Here is a 19,010-nt window from a genome sequence, read left to right as displayed (position 1 = left end):
CAAGTACTTAGGGATGGTTGTAAGTGAACATACATGTGTAATGATTATAAATTTTATAATTATTTGAAATAACTAGATGTTGTACAATATATACAAGAGGCAAGGTCCTGTCCAGAAATGTATAATCGTAAGGGCGAATTCCAGTGTCAATTGAGCAGACATCTGCTAGCTTGATGGGACTATTTCCTCCACCCGGCAGCTTTCTGCTCCTGAGAATCTGCTCCGGCAGGTCCACAAATTCTCCGGAGCAGATTTTGCTGGTGTGTGTATGGTTGACCTGCGGATGCAGTAGAATAGAAATAGTTATTTTGGTCACTGGCAGGGCTGGGTGGTGGAGTGGAGAAGGTGTTTACTGAGATTTTTCAGCGTAGAGTGTTGTCTGGTAAGTGTGAACCAGTAAACAAAAAATCTCAAATAACAAAGACCTTCCATGCTTTTCTAAGTGTAAAAGATTCTGCTTCTCTGTTCATTATGACAAGGGTGAAATTGAAAACGGGACTTAAGGGTTAAAGGCTTTCGTATAGCAATTGGCATGTTGACAGTTAGACAACAGTTTGAGTGTGACTGACTGTAGAAAAGCTTGCTGTTGGTTTCTTTTTATATGTGACACACTTGTAAACTGCCTTTAACAGTATCGTAACAAACAATTTATTTCTGTTGCCAGGTTCTTAAATTAAATCTTTTTTAATGCAGAAACGTATGACTTTCTTTTCTTAGGAAGTATTAGTTATTGTCTCTTTTCTTCAACTTTAGGTTGTTGCAGAGTTGTTTGCCCCAGAATCAAATTTCAAATCAAGGTAGGTCAAATCTTATTTCATACATGTATTACAATTTAATAATCTAAGAACTTGATTAAAAACCACATAACTAGGTATTTCTCCTGAATTCATGAAAGCAATATTTTCTTCCATAAAAGTACCAAAGCTGAACTGACTCAAAAATAGTTGTTGCTCTGTTTTGATGATATTTCTTTTTCATCCTTCCTTGGAACCACAGATCTCTCATCTATCTATCTATCTATATCTCAGACCACTGAATTGTATACATAAATTTTTGGCCTGGATGTTGATATTTAGGATCTTGGAGACTAAGCTATTTATGATTTGAGGCCTGGTTTTTGACTGCTGGTCCTAAGATTCTTTAATGTTTCGCTTTGGGATAGACCACCTGGTGCTCTCCAGAGATTTTGGTCTACAATTCCTATCAGCCCTAGCCAGTGTAGTCAGTGTTACAGGATTGTGGGAGTTGTAGTCCAAAACATGTGGAGGGCACCAGGTTGCTACCCTTGATGTATGTTGAGACATACTAGTGGAAAGCTGAAATCAAGGGGAAAGTGGGATGATCCTGTCTAAAGCTGCACTGGATTTCCTTAGATTTGGCCAAAAGGATTTAGTTGACTTAGGAGATTTCTTGGGATGTGGCATGCTTGTGAAATGGTACTGAAAACCTGATGTTTATGAGTAATTCTGAAACACTTAAGGGACTGTTTGCATGACACGATACCCTACCGTGGGTTATTTAACCCATGGTGAAGCAGTGGTACGTTTGGCCACCATTTTAAATATGCAACCCCGGTTCGGGCTTTGTTGTGTCATATGAACCTGGTGAGCATGGTTTATATGGTGCTTAAACAACCCTTGCATAACCCATGGTCTGTCCTAGAGTTAAGCGAGAGTTGTGTAACTCACGTTTGCCAGCTTCACACAACACGACAGCCCCCAAGTGGGGAGTTGATATACAACCTGGTGCCTGCAGATGCCATGGCTCATCGTGGGTTAAATAACCTACGATGACCCATGGTGTGTCATCCAAACCTTGTCTAAAGCTATTTTGCTGCTCAAACATCTATCCCTGGCCCAAGGAGTTATATAACTATTTAGCCCTGTATGTATTCCACCATGTGGAAGATAGAACATTCTTTGTTGCACCTAGCATTGGGGCAAAAATCCACCTGGGCCTGTGAGGGTGGGCCTGCCCAGCGGATTTTTGCCCCAATGCTACTGAAAGGAGAACGGGAGCTCAGCTCTGGGTGGAACTCAGTTCTGCCCTGACCTGTGACCTTTGTTCTCTCCCCCCCCCCCACTGCATTAATGGCGGTTGAGGGAATTATGTATTTTCTCGCTCCACTCCCATCAGCTGCCATTAGAGTTGAGGGAGGAAATAAGCAATTTCCCCAGTTTTGGGGAAATCGAGTCGCCCTCCCCTCAAAGCCAACTGTGGACTTAAAAGCCCCCTTAAAACGCTGGATTAAGAGGGCCTTTAAGGCTACAATTGTGCTGGGGCAGGGAGAGGCAAAGCCCGCTTTCTGGAGCCTCCAGGAAGTGCGCCATTCCCCCTGCCATGCTAGTGGTGTGTTGGGGGAATTGGGCACTTTTTGGAGGCCCCAGAAAGCGATGTGCACCTTTCCTAATGTAAACTCCTATCAGGCCATTTTATTTGGGTAAAGCTTATTTTTCCTTCCTGCCCCAGCTGTCCCCATTCCCCATCCTCTTGGCACACTCTAAATTAGCCAGTGCTTTTCCTCCCGTCCAAAACATTTGGTCCCATTCTAGTCCTGGCCCTGCCTGGTTTTTGTCCCAAAGCACAATAAGAGTGATAACACTCAACCACAAAAATTCACTTAGAGATGTAAAATAGACGCAATATATTAGAGATATAAGTGATATATACAACATATATATATACAGTTTGTAATCAATCTACAGAAGAATTTCTCCTAGCTGTACATGTTCTTAAATCCCTTTAAACAAATCCAACAGTGCAAAACCTCCACAATAAAAATTAATAAAGAAAAACAGAAATAATGTCCAATGTCACCAGCACTGAAGTTCACAGTAGCATTTTACGTTTACAAAAAACTGCCTAAGAGCAAAACTTTTAGATAAGAATAGTTCAGAAGTATATCACTCCACACACGCACAATGTCAGGCATCTAGATGACATTCATAAGGTGTCTACTGAACATTCATAATAAAGCATCTAATAAATAAAGCATCTATTAAACATTCATAATAAGGCATCTAATAAATTCATAATAAGGCGTCTAATAAAACAGTTGTCCGGTACATATCCTGTTTCGAAGTATCTTCGTCAGTTGGACGCAATGACAATGTTGGAGGGTTCCACCCTAAATGTACAGCCACGGCTCCCTTTATGAACAAGTTTATTTTTCCAGACGAAGATACTTCGAAACAGGATATGTACCGGACACCTGCTTGATTAGACGCCTTATTATGATTTTATTAGATGCCTTATTATGAATGTTTAATAGATGCTTTATTTATTAGACGCTTTATTATGAATGTTCAATAGACGCCTTATGAATGTCATCTAGACGCCTGACATTGTGCATGTGTGGAGTGATATACTTCTGAACTATTATTATTTAAAAGTTTTGCTCTTAGGCAGTTTTTTGTAAATGTAAAATGCTACTGTGAATTTCAGTGCTGGTGACATTGGACATTATTTCTGTTTCTGTTTTTCTTTATTAATTTTTATTGTGGAGGTTTTGCACTGTTGGATTTGTTTAAAGGGATTTAAGAACATGTACCAGCTAGGAGAAATTGTTCTGTAGATTGATTACAAACATATTGCATCTATTTTACATCTCTAAATGAATTTTTGTGGTTGAGTGTTATCACCCTTATTGTGCTTTGTTAATTTCAACCACAGCCTTCTATCTACTTTATTTGGTTTTGGTCCCAAACGTTACGGATCACCAAGCTCTACCCACCACTGACACAGGAATGAGCCTAGCTGGGGGACCATGTCATTATATCAAGTCAGAAGAAATCAGAAAGGCCTTGAACCTCACCCTTCGTTTCAGGGTACAGCCGTCATCAGTCCACACCAAAATGCACGACAAGCACCTGGCAAGTGCAACTAGGGATTGCAGAACTGGTAGGGCACTCACCCCGCAGGTTCTCCAAGCCCTGCTTGGCTGGGCCTGTTCCGGGGAGCTGGGCCAGCCGAGTGCTCGGCAAAGCACATTTCTTCATTCTGTACCCATCTGTACTCCTGAGAAGCCTTTCTGGAAGGTGGAGGCTCCCGAAAAAATGTGGGAGGCTGACTGAAGCAGAGGGGACTTACCCCCATCACCAATTTTTGGGTGATGCCCCCTGTACCACATCCCACATTTTTGGGGTGATGCCCCCTGTACCACATCCAACAATTTTGGGGAGAGCTTTTTGTTAGGGGCTCAGATGGCTGCAGGGGGGTGCTGGGGAGAGCAAAGGACTATCAACTTCCTTAACATATATATACAACATATATGTATATGTATAACAAGATATATATGATATATATATCATATATATCTTTAGGATCCAAGCCACTGGGCCAGTTCGCACGATCACCATCACTTCAACAAGTCATGGTGGGTGGTTTGTTTATGGAGTGGTGCACGCCGGGTGCCATTTGCCTAATCCCCTGTCCTGCACTTGTCGTGTGGTCCGAACCCAGGCGGTCTGGCTTATTGGATGGGGAAACAATTCTCCAATAACCCGTTGGTTGTTGGGCTACTGGCATTTCATCTCCCTCTCTAAGGAGCTTGCCACCTGGATTGAGATGGCAAAACAAGCCCTGCCCACACAGATGATTAGGCGCTCGGCATGTGCTGTAGCTTGCGATCATGCAAACCTGGTCATAGTGGGCTCATTCTGCTATTTGCAGTATCAGTGTTCTTTTTGAAAACCAATGAGGTGTTGTGCTGGCATTATTGCGCTTCTCTTGTACATAGGGAATGTGTTCGCTTTTGCTTGGTTTTTTGCTAGACAGCAACTAGGTTTCTTTTGCCTGTCGCTTCTAGACTCTTTTCTGCCTTTAGCAAGTAGTAAATGAGTAAGCTAAGATTGTAATCTAAATTTCTACTTCTTTGAAGTGGTATTTCTCTTTTGGTTCATTCTACGCCGAAAATTTTGAGTATCAAGGAATGGAAGCCGTGGTCTAGAAACCGGTGTATTTCCCTATAATTGTGGGTTCAGATCAGCCTGTCCCAACCTGATGCTCTCCAGATATTTTGGACTTCAGCGCCCATCAGCTCCAGCCTGCAGGGACCATGGAAAGCTGGGGATTGTGGTCCAAAATCTTGGAAGAGCACCAATTTGGGGAAGGCTGGTTTAAATATTAAAGTTGCATCGATCACAGTTTATCCCTAATCGTCAGGATCCACTTTTTGCCTAGCTAATGGTGTCTTTTTCCGTAGTTGGTGTCTTGCAGCCGCTTAATACCCAGCTTTCCAATCAAATGGCTTCCAAAGATGACCCGGCCTGCGTTTTTCCAAATCAGGTATCTAAAAAGACTAGCCAGCTTGAGACCTAAGACAATGGGACGGTGCTGTTTCCACTCCCAGCCTCCTCCCACTGCTTCACCTCACTGTTCCTTCCCACTTCTAACCTGGCTCTTTCTCTCCCCTCTACACCTTTGCCTTGCTAGTTCCCTTCCAGCCTCTGGCCTGGCTCTTTCTCTCCCCCCACCCTCTTTGCTGACTGTTTCTTACCCTCCCAGCTTCTAGCCTTCCTTTTTTTTCTCTCCTCCTATCCAGCCAAATTCTAAAATGTTTTGAAAGATTTTAGTATTTTAGTAATGTATTGGTTTTATGTTTTTAATCAGTTTTATGTATTGTATATTTTTGTATTCAATGTTGTTCCACCCCTTGATCCAGAGGGAGAGGAGGGTAAGAAATAATAATAATAATAATAATAATAATAATAATAATAATAATAATAATAATTTACGTCACTATTTCTCCTAGCCTCTATCCTTCCTCTTTCTCTTACTGTTTTCCCTTCCTTTCCATTCCCTAGCATGGTTCTTTTTCTTTCCCTTCCTATCCCTTTCCCTTGTTCTACACACACACACACACACACACACACACACACACACACACACACGGAGAGGGAGACTGACTGACTGACTGACTTTCCAGGCAGGGGGCTCTGATGGCAGAGGAGGAGGTAGGGGTGCCCTGGGGTGTCTGGTTTTATTTTATTTTATCTTGTACACCACGCCAAAATCTTGAATGGGGAGCAGTATATAAATACTGTAAATAAATAAGGGAAACATTTTCCTTTTGGAGGCAGAGGGCATTTTCTTTTCCTTTGGGCTTCTGGAAAGATGTGTGTGAATAGGATGAGCAGAGCAACCTTATGTAGGCCTGCTCAGAAGTAATTCCTGCTGAGTTCCATTTAAACTTACATAAGATAATGTGCTTAAATGTTTTGGGGTTTTTTTTTGGTGTGTCAAATTTATCGATTGGCTTTGGAGTCTCGATCCTTCCTCTGCTTGCACTCAGTTTCTTGGATGAATGGCTCATCTTTTGACTAGCCAGCCTTGCACAGCAGTAGATGACGCATCCTCTGTGGGAGCCATTTTGTGGTGGTGCTCATAGCAGTTTCTCAAAATCCCAAATGTGCCCATGAGTCCATAAAGGGTGGGGACCCCTGCTTTAGTGCCTCCCTTCTCCGTTTCCCACATTGCTGGACGTGTTTGGTTCTGTGTTAGAACAATCCTCAATTTGAACTTTCTGTCTTCTCTAGAAGCTAATCAGTTCTGAGACACAGCCCATTGCTTGTATGGGACAAGAAAATACGTAAGTAACTATTTTCAAAAACACCCTGCTTAATTATGTTAAGTAGATTCAGTGCTTCATCATGGCTAACTTGGTAGTACATGTCTAAGTGTCCTGGCTCCTGCATACCTGAAGGGACATCTTTGTCCATATGTACCTACCTGTCCTTTGCACTTAGTGCTGACTTTGACTCAGGTAAAAGCAGAAAAGCAGAGCTTTCTCCGTGGTAGCGCCCACTCTATGGAAAACACTTTCAAAAGAGATCTGCCTACTCCCTGCCCTAGTTTCTTATTTCTATTTATTACATTTTTATCCAGCCTTCAAGATACACCCACCCCTTTTATCTCACCACAATCCTGTGAAGTGGGCTAGTCTCGTTGATGGAGAGACTGTCCCAGGCTCACCCAGTAAGCCTTGTAGCTGGGTGAAGATTTGAACCTTGGGTTACCTCTAGTTGAGCAATTATACCGTAGGTTTCAGTAGCAACTGAAAACAATTCTGTTCTCAAAGCACTTCTCTTCCATTGCAGTGGGTGGTAGGAGGCAACGTATTGCTGTTTTATTAACTGATTGGTTGCTGGTATTTAATATTTGATTGGATAGAATGTTTATTTGTTTTGGTTTAAATGCCACCTTCCTCATTTTGGGTACCCCTTGCTGATAAGTGCCATGAATAAATCACCACTTTTTCCTTCGCAGGAAACAGCCTATATATGTAACTACAATTTCCAAATCGGAAGTCTTACCGACGCCTCCAACCGATGCTGTTCTTGAGCAGAAGGCTATGTATGCGAAGAGCCTTCTTTATTGCGAAGGCTCTGAACTCTCCTTTGAAGAAGTAAGAGCAAAAGCATACCTGAAAAAGGCTGAACGTCTGAAAAGACACAAGGAATGGGGTAATTACAGCTTAGATTCCTTGTTAGCCCTGTTCTAGAGGCTGAAAATGCAGATACAGTACATTAAAAAAGGCTCTATGTCCAATAAACATACACTGGGTTGGATCCAGGCTATGTTAGTTGCATTTTGGACCCTTTGAAATCAGTGGGACTTAAGTCATGCCTAAGTTTTCCCATTGATTTCAGTGGGACCTAGGTGCAACTAACTTCGTCTGGTTCCAGCCCATTTTCTTTTTGGACTGTGCTTAACACTATCCTAAAACCTCATCCTGCACATAACCTTAATTCTGATCCCTGAAAAGCGACCTAAATAAAATGGCCATAAAATGTTTTCAAAAGGCTGTGGACCTCAGTAAGTATGCAGGGGAAGGGAGTTGTGGGCTACCACATGAAATAGCTTTCTTTGGCCTGTTTAGACAACACGCTAAGTCATGGTTAGGCTGCGAACCCTTTTGAAGCAAATGGTTAGTGAGTGTTTTTAAACTGTGGTTATGTCATGGTTCACGGGACACACTAAGCCACAATGTCTAACTCAAAAGTATTTAACCAGTGTGGCTTAGCATGGCTTCTGAACCGGGTCTTTGTGTCCAATCTTGCTGCTAGAGGTGGACTTCCCTGTCAGTTTGGCTTTTCCCCACGTTCGATTTCTTTTAACTCTCAAGTTCTTCCTGTCTCTTTATGAAGAAATTTCTCTCTGGCTTCTCTGGCTCAGTAGGGAACCCAAGGGGGTTACTCCCAAGTGGAGTTCCTCCCAGTAGGGCACTTTCAGGGTCTTCCTCCCAATCAGCTTCCCAGTCTCTAGCCTTCCACACAGCTACTCCTTCTGTATAGCTATTGTGAGATTTTAATCCCAGCCAAACTGACAATTATCTGTTCTCAAAGAAGCCAGTGTGTGTATCTTTTCTTATTGGCAACTTTGTTCGTGAGTAGATGGGACATTCTCTGCCATCGCAGGAGATCAGCCAAACAGAATTAGAGGCTTCATCGCAAATACAATACAGTATAGGTTTTTTTGTAACCTTTGTCCTTCATCTAGAAGTCTAGGTGGATGTTACGTAATTTCCAAGGCTTATCCCTTGCTGTTCTTCCCACAAATTCTCTAGTGTGAAGTTATCTAAAGAACTCATTCAGTATGTTTGTGTAAATATTATTAGTTTCTGGAGATCTTGATGTATTCAGAACTAGCCATTATTTTTTGTGCCATGCTGTTTTGTCATCCTGGCCAACTGGGTCTGATCTTTCCTGGGTTTTTTAGGGTTGCTAAATGTCTTCTCTTCCAGCGTTTAACACTAACAAAGGATGGAGCGAGTCTACCAAAATAACAATAATAATAGTAATAGTAATAATAATAATAATAATATACTCATATACATGCTGTTTTCTGCAAAATGATTTTTGATGCATTCAGAAAATGAAGACAAAGAGTTCATGAAACAGAAAGAAAATGACCTCCTTGAACTCCAAGAGCTACAGCAGAAGTTGGATCAGCTCTCCCAGACATCATCTTCATCCCATAAAGGGACGTCTACACACCAGTCCCTTTTAAGCACCACACTGGTATGTTTGTGGCATTTTGAATTGGGGAGTGGTGATATTGGCATTCCTTCATATAAATGTTCATTGTCTCAATTGTTGACAAACCCCGTCATCGTGGTACGTGACTGGAAAAGAAGCTTTGACCTTGTGTATCTTTAAGAAGACCCTCTCCCCTATAGCTCATGGTGCCCATTAAGGGTGTCCCCTTAATAATGCCCACCCATGGAATCTGGAACCTTCTCCATGCAGGGTGTGCGCTGTGTGACAAAGTTATGGCTCTTATTTATTTATTTGTTTATTTAAGGATTTTTATGCCGCCATTCAGCCAAAAAAGGCTCTCATGGCGGCTTACAAAAGTATTTCTTGACAGAATACTCTTCCCTTGGTTGTATTTCAGGGATACTCTTTGGCTTGTCTCGTCACCGTGTTTCAGTGCTAGCAGCACTGAGCTGGTGAATGTATTTGGATAGCTGTTCCGACCCATTAAGTGTGGGTTTCACTGACAATTAGCCAGGGTAAACAACAGACTCAATGTATGTTTGAGAAACAATGAAAACAAATTTTCAGTGTACTGAAGTTTGGGATGAATGCAATTAGAGCTAGCAGTCTCCTAAACCAGCCTTCTACAGACTGCTCCCCTGCAGATGTTGTGAACTTCCAACAGCACCAGCTAGCACCAGCTCCAAAACATCTGGAGGCAGGGTGGATTTGATTCAAATCAATTTGATTTAAATCATGATTTAAATCACTACTCAGAAAGACTTGATTTAATCATGTGTTCCCCACCCCCAAAAAAGTGCACTCTTCCTCGCTATAAGCTTAATACATATTTTACACAGTTACCAAAGACTCACTCTTGCTGGTATAATCTTAATATTTACAACCAGATGAAGGTTTCATTTTTAGAATAACTTTTCAGATTAGTTTTACAGATATAAAAAAATATTGATTTGGTTATACTGTTAGAAAGACATCATAGATAGATAATTATGAAATTATTGCGAGGTGAACTATCTCCAGTTTTAGCTTAATCATTCATATTTGGACAACTTTTCTGCTGTACTTTATTGGAAAGAGAAAAATAATCATTACCTTAATAATAATTTAAATAGTTTTATTTAACTAAAACAATAACATTATAGCATATGTATTCTTGTATTTGCTTAAACATCCCTGTTTTTTAACTGATGTGGTTAAACAAAAGATCTTTTTTTTAAAAAAAAACTTAGACTATCAGTTTTGAAAAACACGAAAAACTTAAAATACTGTCCTCTGTAGCTCACTCATCTTCATCTTCTTGTCTGTTCATCATCTGGAAAAGAAAAACAAGTTTTCCTGGTTTATCGGGTCCCAAACGATTTCTCAATTTAGAATGAATGAGTCCAAAGGAAGAGAATATTCTTTCTACGCCAGCAGAAGAAGCTACTGCTGTTATAAGTGAAACCATTACTTCAACAGTCTCTAAATCCAAGTAATTAAGTGACTTCCACCAGTTCACTGGTGTGATGTTCTTTAAAAAAATCATCAGCAAACATGTATTTCTTGAACGGTTCCCCCTTAGCTCTGAAGTTTATTATAGTTGGCATTACAGATGGATGATTGCTAGATACCCATGTCATAGCTAACTCCTCTTCCTCAACACTTAAGGTTTGACCCTGGTACCGGATATTGACAATATTTGTCAGAAAATGTGCTGGAGACAGTGCTTGTCCCATTAGTTTTTTTTAATGCTTATAATTTAACTCTGTTAGTGTGTAGTTCTGTTTTTAAGTGCTCACTCAGTCCCTTCCAAATTTCAACAGCATCAGCAATAAAACAGCTATTTTTCTGTATTTTGTTTAAAGCTTCAGAAATGGGTTTCAGGATGCTCAGCATTTGTTCAACGTTTCTCTTAAGCCCAATGCTGAGGATTTTGGCCGTGACAGTGCCATCCATTTTCTCTCGATTTTGTTCACAAACTGTCATCAGAATAGGCCAGTTCTTGATATACTGCTCAAAACAGTCCACTACAGAGTTCCATCTAACATCTTGTGGGAGCGTTAGCTTGGTTCCACCCATTCTTTTCAGACCTGCTGCTGCAAAGTGATTGTTACGGAAGTATTTAGCAATTTCAACGACATTAGTCTTTATTTCTGGAACACTGAAGTCTTTGGCTAGGAGGTGCAGCAAATGAGCACTGCAGCCATACGTTATTAGCTTTGTATTCCCTTCCTGCTCTCCTAAATTTCTTCTCATCTTGGATACATTTGCAGCATCGTCTGTGACCAAACTCCGTACTAGACATTTGAATTTTTGCTCACATGTTGTTATAGCTTTTGCTGCCACTTCTTGTAAGTATTCTGTGTCAACTGTTTCTGCAAGGAAGACATTCCCTTCTTCTGTTGTTCTACAGGCACATACAACGGGATCATTGTGGACATTACTCCACCTATCAAGACTTAGGTTAACAATTTTACCCTCTAGAGCTGTTGCACATTGCTCCATGTCTCTGTCATACACTTTATCCAGCAGTTTCCCTGCTGCATTGGTTATTTCTCGGTTGGACTACTGCAACCTTCTTCTCACTGGCCTTCCTTCTTCTCACATCAGTTCGTTGGTTTCTGTTCACCACTCTGCTGCTAAGATCATCTTCTTGGCTCGCCGCTCTGACCATGTTACTCCACTTCTGAAATCTCTTCATTGGCTTCCAATTCACTTCAGAATCCAATATAAACTTCTCCTGTTGACCTACAAAGCTTTTCACTGTCTAGCTCCTTCCTATCTTTCCTCTCTCATCTCACACTGTTGCCCCGCTCGTGCTCTTCGCTCCTCTGATGCCATGTACCATGTACGTTGATCGTGCTATATAAATAAATAATAATAATAATAATAATAATAATGTTTCTCACCTGCCCAAGGGTCTCTACTTCCCTTGCTCGGCTTTGTCCATTTTCTTCTGCTGCCCCTTACGCCTGGAACGCTCTTCCAGAACATTTGAGAGCTACAAGTTCAATCGCAGCTTTTAAAGCTCAGTTAAAACTTTTCTTTTTCCTAAAGCTTTTAAAACTTGATTTTGTTCTGACTTTTATACTGTTAGTTTTACTCTACCCTGTGCCTGTTTGGTGCATTCTCTTCACCTCCTTATTGTTTTATTATGATTTTATTAGAATGTAAGCCTATGCGGCAGGGTCTTGCTATTTTATTGTTTTACTCTGTACAGCACCATGTACATTGATGGCACTATATAAATAAATAAATAATAATAATACATCTGCTCTGCTGGGTGGACTGTATCCTGGTCTCAGTGACTCAGTTAATGAAGTATGGGTTTTCAATCAGACAGAAAGAAGAGTTTGTCATGTAAACAAACAGCAATTTTTTCATCCATTAACTTTTTCTAATCTGCTGTTTTTTATCACAAACATATCTATGGTGGTTCCTGGGTGGTCGGCTTTTTTCTTTCTTTTAGGTGATATACTGTGGATGTGTGATGTATATGATGTGACTGAAACACTATCCTGGACAGATAACTCTGAAACTGTAGAACAGGAGGATGGTGATCTCGATGGTGGATAGTTTCCAGAATCCTTTATGTTGATGATGGATTCCCCTAAATAAAAAAGTCATTGCTGTTATTTTATTATTTATACCATTTCTGCTTATTTAGTATTACACATTGTATTCACTGCCACTCAATACTGCCCAAAAAAGGAATGTTTTCTTGTTTCAGCTCTTTATTTTCTTCATAACAACTGTATCAAAATGACAGTAACATGCAGTACTAATAATAACAAATATAATTTTGCTCAAACATGACAGTTTCTCAAGGCAGTCTTTAAAAAATATGATGAAATCAAAACGTTTGCCTGTTCAAACATGTTCCTTTTGTCTTCATCACAGCACTTCTCATGACGTTGTTTCATTCGGGCCATCAGGCCTTGCATTTCTTTGTTGCAGTGTTTGCATTTTGCACGCATGCCTGCCTTACCCATAGGTAGAGGAACTCCATTAAAATATTCCCAAACTGGGTCTCTTTTACAGCCTGCTGCCATTATAGATTTTCTTCTCCAGGGAAAGAATATTATGATAAACCTCAGGCTATATACACACAAAGATACAAAGATTTGTGGAGTATTCTGCTCAAAAGGTTTCACTTTAACTTTTACTACTTTCCCCTCCCTCCTCACACTTAGCTTCTTGTTCAAATCTATTCCACTCCCAACAATCTATTCATTGAATTTTTTGAAACTTAGCACTTAAGAGGTAAGGGGTTGATTCTGTGTACATAGATTTGCAAAGGAACAATGGGATTGTGATCTCTGCAGACACAAATTCACAGTTTTGAGAACTGGAAAACCAAGCATCTGTGATAATATCTTCTAGATAGAAAAACTGCCCAATAATCTTACAGAAACCTCTGGAAGACCATGACATTGTGAATGGATTAATGGAATTCGTTTACCAAAAAATTTAAACATTGCATGAATATACAGCCTCAATGCTACATAATTAAAAACTAATCCTTATTTCATGATGAATAACCTTTGGACTATAATGTATCTTAAATAGAAAACTATTTTAGATAGATTTTTCCTCAAAACATTTTATTAAAAAAATCCAATTTAAATTTTAAAAATCCGATTAAAATAAAAAACTGATTTTTTTGATTTTTTTTTTAAAAAATTGATTTTTATCCACCCTGTCTGGAGGGCCAGATTTTTTTTTTTTTGTTAGTTTTATCTATTATTCTGGCTTATGGTTATTGGGTTATGAAGGCTGGCTTGTTTAAGCCATGGCTTGTTGTGATGCCCGAAGCCAGAACTATGGCTTATTCCTGGCTTGTTTGTGCTGCTCTTGTTTTATCGTTCTGCCTTGGTAGCATTTGCTAGTTGGGTGATGTATAGATTTAATTAATAAATAAATGAAAAACTCCTAAGCAATCTCCTTCCCTCCAACTCAAACCCTAAATATGGCTAAATGCAAGTTTAAGCTAAAAGCTTAAAACCCCTGTCTACCTGAGCTTTTAAATAAAGTATTTTGTGCACATGGTGAGATTTGTTCTTTATTGATTTTAAATGTGTGTGTGAAGTATCAAAGCCCCTGCGTCATGGCATAGCTCAGAAGTGTTTCCAAACCCAAAACCATCATGCAAGGTTCTGTTTGCCAAAATGTCCCCCTCCCCTTCTATTCACTTGAACAGGGTGGTCCTTGTGAACAAATCAGCGTAGCTCAGCGTTGGCCAGGATGCACAGCGCCTCCCCAGGCTGAATATCTACAAAACTCTTTGAATTTGGGGACCGAACATCAGAGTTCAGCTGGAGGTGCTTCTTTTGTGCAGCCAGTTGGAAATCGGCATCAGCATCCAGGTTTTGGTGAGGTTTCGGTGGGCGGTGCTACAGTTCCACAACCAAATGAAAGTCTCCGGCAACAATCAATATTGGTTTCTACTATGGCTATGTTAACTGAAACGGCTGCATCCAGATCTAAATTGGAACTTGAAGAATGTGAAAAGAGCCTGCATAGACTTCAGGTCAGCTGTGAGGATTCTGTTCAGCCGCCACAGAAACGCGCTACCATTTCCCACAGTTTTCATGGAGAGCAGTGAGTAAAATCTAGGCACTTTGTCTCCTATTCCAGTTGTTTTTCCTTTAACCACATTGTGGCCTGGTTCGCACGTAAGATTTGAGTCATGGTATCGTTTGAAAACGGGCTTGTTGTGTCTTAACCATCTCTACAAACAAACCGTGGTTTGTTAACCAGCTGTAACCCGCAAATAAAAGCCATGATTTGCTGTTGGCTTATGAAGTCTGGCTTGTTTAAACCATGGCTTGTTGTGATGTCTGAATCCAGAACCTTGGCTTGTTTGTTCTGCTGTCCACCCTGAAACAGCAGAAACAGCCTGAAATGAAACCTCTCTGAAGGTTGGCAAACCAGGCGGGAGAGAAACAAACCAGAAATAGGGCAAACAATCCGTAGGTTCTTTGCTTGTCTGGAAATCAGTTCATGGCTAAAGCAACAATCCATGATTAGCATAAACCATAGTTTAGTGTTACGTGCAAATGCAGCCTGTGTAACAATATTCCAGATCCCTTTTTTTTGCTTCGGGTCTTGTTCATTCAAGGTTGTCCAGGATGAACGATCTATGGATGGGTGCGAGCGGCATCTCTGGGCTGAGATAAGAATGGACCTGTGCATCCAGCTCCTTTACTTCTCTTGTGCACAAACAAACCACTCGTTTAGTAAACAAACAAACAAGTCTTCAATTGACTATAATTTCTTGTTTCATCCAAAGTGGAAATGTATGGTTTTAGAACAAACCAGGATATTAAGCCAACTTCAAACCACGGTTTAATATCCTAGGTTGTTCCAAAGCTGGTAATCATCATTTCTTGGTTCAGACGACACAAGAAATTTATCACGAATTGAAGACTTCCTAGTTTCTTTGCTCCCGCCAGAAAGGGAAAAGCAAAGGACCTGCATGTATAGTCAAAACACTTCTCTGAACTCTCCCAATGGCTATATTGGGACTACATGAAAAGACGCTATCCCTGCATTCTTCATCCCTCAATGGTTTTAGTCATAAATGAGGCCTGCCTCATGGGTGGATGTGATCCCACATCATTTGTTAGTATTGATATATAGCTAATATAAAATAGTAGTAGGTAGTAGTGCTTTTCCTCATATTTTTCTATCTGTACTTGTTTTTCCAATTCTATATCCTTCACTAAAGCAACCTTCCCCCACCTTGGTGCCCTCCAGATGTTTTGGACCTCAATTCCCATGAACCTCAGCCATCATGGCCAGTAGTCTGGAATTCTGGGAGTTGTAGTCCAAAACTACTGGAAGATACCAAGGTGAGGAAGTCTACACTAAAGCAGCCCTCATATAGATTTTTTAAAATTGATCCAGCTAAGCAATATCAAGGTGAGATACGGGGCTACAGACAGGGTAATCTGCTGCATTTCAGATGAAGAACTCCAGTCTCTTCCATCCTTCCATCTGCTCAGTTTTTCCTCCCATGCTTGTAATCAGCGTGGAGTTTTTCCAAGCATTGGCTAGTGAATACCACTGTGCTAGTCTTAGGCTACCATCCTAAGCACACTTGCTAGGGAGCCAGTCCCACTGAACCCGGTGGAACATACTTGGAAGTAAACATGCATAGGTGTATTCAGTGTAATATCAAAAATTCCAAATTTCAGGTATTACTTTTAAATTGAGTGCTACATGTTGCATTGTACACAATTCTTTTCAGTGGGATGAATGTCCGTGATAACGTTATACAAGCTCATGTAGGATTCTTGTTCTCATCGGTGTTATTGCTAAAACCAGTGCTTGAAGTGGGAGAGGGTGCTGTTTTGCTTCTTTTCATGTAGACCTGAAACCATCCCAACGGGATTGAACGGGCGTAACTGAAGCTAGAACAACCTTGAAAACTCAGCATCCCACTTTGACCACTCACAAAAATGAATGCTTTGTGTTGATCGCATTTCAGTATATATATTTTGCCCTTATACGAATCAGATTGCCTTTAGAAAGTAAAGGCAAAACTTTTGTGAATGCTGAAGAACTTACACATGTCCTCTTCTCTGCACAGGCACTTGGATATGTCTCATCATAACCTGCAGTGTTCCACAGAAATGAGAGATGGTAATAATCTACATTCCTGTTATCTTTATGTATTAAAAAATCCCACAAACGTAAAGCATGTATTCTACATATCCATATTCTTACGTTGCTTTTCTTATGATTTTAGCATCGGGTGGTAGAAATGCCTCTGTTTCCTTTGATAATCGCCAGGCTACGCCAAACACGTCAGGCGTGGTGCTAGCAACTCCATCCAAAGTCCAGCCATCTCCCACTGTTCACACAAAAGAGGCCTTGGGTGAGTACATCCATGGGTGCCTTTGGGACCGGTTTTGTTCCTCTTTTTATAGAATCTTAATCATGCGGCACCTTTATGGGATATAAGCCAACCTTACACTTAGGTAGATGAGTGAGTAGCTGCCTAATAACACAGGAACAGGGATATGGAAGAAAGGCTGGTAATTTTGGAAGGGATGGCGGATAAGATTAGAACATGTGAATTTCTCCATCAGAAAAGCCAACAGGTCTGGTTGTCAGTGTTCCTTCCTGTTAGGGCTTGCCAGGAAAGATGACTGAGGCTTCTGTTCTCTTGTTCAACATATAGTTCAGTCTGGTGTCCTCTAGATGTGTTGGACTAGAACTCCCAGCAACCCCCAGCAGGCTAAGCTAGCTGGATATGTGTGGTGGGAGTTCTAGTTGAACACATCTGGGATGGGGGGCATCAAGTTGGGGAAGGCTTGATCTAGTTAGATTTTTGCTAACCAGAGTCAGCTTCCAAAGGGGAGAGAGGGTTTGACTTGGTTCGTATGTAACGACAACCCATCGGTTTAAAAACTAATGGGTTTTTGTGCACAAGTGGGCTCACTGCTTGCAGTGTGCCGGCCTCTTCCACTTTAGCACACAACCCATGGTCAGCTCCTTCATAGATTGTGTAGCGTGACGTGCGATCTTGGGCTGCTGGGTTATTTAGGGGCAAAAATAACCCAGCAGTTAATCCATGGTTTGTTGCTGGGTTAAGCGCCTGGTTGTTTAGCATTGCACAACTTACGCAAGAGCCGATCGTGGTTTGTGCTGTTAAGTGCAAGAGGTGTCCATGCTCGGGCACGGAAAACCATCTGTTCTTAAACTGATGGGTTGTCGTTGTGTGCGAACAGTCACGTTGTGTTTGGACATCACATTAAGCCAGAAATCCTGGCTTAATAAGCCACCATGTGAATGAGCATTTCAGTTTGGGATATATAGTTCCACATTTTGTCTTCAAAGGTGAAAGGCAGCCAACATTCAGCATGTTTTACAGCTTCCTCAGTGGTGGTAGATCACAAAGCTCAAAAACGTGTACTCATTTATGTGTGTCTGCTTCCTGGGAACCATTTTGTTTGTGCGGAAGAGCAAGATAGAGCCCAGGACTTTCTGAATGTAAAGCAATGGACTGCAGGGCTACAGCCAAGTGCACTTGTAACGAGCTCTATCCCTCTCTAAACGGACCTGTTCTTAAATTTTATTTCTTTTTTCTTGTCTCACTAGGTTTCATTATGGATGTATTCCAAGCACCTTCCTCAAAAGATACTACTATGCTTTCAGTGGAAGAAGAAGATGATGCGTTTGAGGTCTCCTGTAGAAATAAAGGTAGGGATGGCTAGCTACACGTGGCAAGAAGGTGAACCCTCGTATACTGCACATGTGGTTTTATTGGCAGACTTCTAATGCCAGGAGTTGGAAAGCTGAATCCTTATTGACCAGGGAAGTCATTGGTAGCATCTTGATCAATCTTTAGAGAACATCTGTTAGATAGCTGTATTGGTCCATTAAAAATAATAATCCAGAAATCACAGTGGAGTAATACCTACATTAGGGCCAGCTAAAATTTCACAAAGTTCTTAATTTCTCCAGACCGTTTTTTCTGGCTGGATGTTAAGTGGAACCAAGACACACGGGAGCACAGGAACATAGGAAGCTGCCTTATACCGAGTCAGAGCCTTGGTCCATCTAGCCCAGTATTGTCAACACTGGCTGGCAGTGGCTTCCCAAGGTTTCAGGCAAAGGATTTTTCCAGCTCTACTTGGAGATACCAGGAATTCAACTTGGGTCCGATGCAAGCAAAGCAAGTGCTCTACCACTGAGCTACAGTCCCTCCCAATTCTCCCTCTCACTCCTTCCTCCCTCCCTCCCCCTCCCAGATTAGATGGTATGCAATTGCATGCTCAGTTGGCAGGTTCTCAGGAGATCGTGGTGCTCAGAGCATATGTTTTGCTCTATCTTTCCGAAGTTTCCCCTGCAGCCATCAACTTGCGAGAAATATTCTAGTTGCTCTCCACACTGCACTGATGATCAAGGGAAAGTATTGTGGGAAAGCATTGGCGGTAGATACCAAATGAATAAGAGCCTGGCTCAAGTTGCCTTATAAAGTGGCCGATATCGTGTGCTTTGATCAATCTACCGGTGCAAGGA

General features: G+C 41.1%; 1 protein-coding gene across 1 annotated transcript in view; it reads left to right on the top strand.

Moving 5' to 3' along the window:
• BUB1 (BUB1 mitotic checkpoint serine/threonine kinase) overlaps positions 1-19,010 on the top strand; it is a 43,169-nt gene that overhangs the window by 12,650 nt on the left and 11,509 nt on the right. Inside the window, exons 5-13 of the mRNA XM_063125380.1 lie at positions 754-797; positions 5,204-5,286; positions 6,537-6,589; positions 7,267-7,463; positions 8,872-9,020; positions 14,179-14,579; positions 16,573-16,625; positions 16,732-16,860; positions 18,087-18,188. Of these exons, the coding sequence (XP_062981450.1) occupies positions 754-797; positions 5,204-5,286; positions 6,537-6,589; positions 7,267-7,463; positions 8,872-9,020; positions 14,179-14,579; positions 16,573-16,625; positions 16,732-16,860; positions 18,087-18,188 (1,211 nt within the window). The remainder of the gene's footprint in view (positions 1-753; positions 798-5,203; positions 5,287-6,536; positions 6,590-7,266; positions 7,464-8,871; positions 9,021-14,178; positions 14,580-16,572; positions 16,626-16,731; positions 16,861-18,086; positions 18,189-19,010) is intronic.

The sequence above is a fragment of the Elgaria multicarinata genome, chromosome 4 (genome assembly GCF_023053635.1).
Source record: "Elgaria multicarinata webbii isolate HBS135686 ecotype San Diego chromosome 4, rElgMul1.1.pri, whole genome shotgun sequence".
NCBI lineage: Eukaryota > Metazoa > Chordata > Lepidosauria > Squamata > Anguidae > Elgaria > Elgaria multicarinata.
This window is presented reverse-complemented; position numbering and strand designations above follow the sequence as displayed.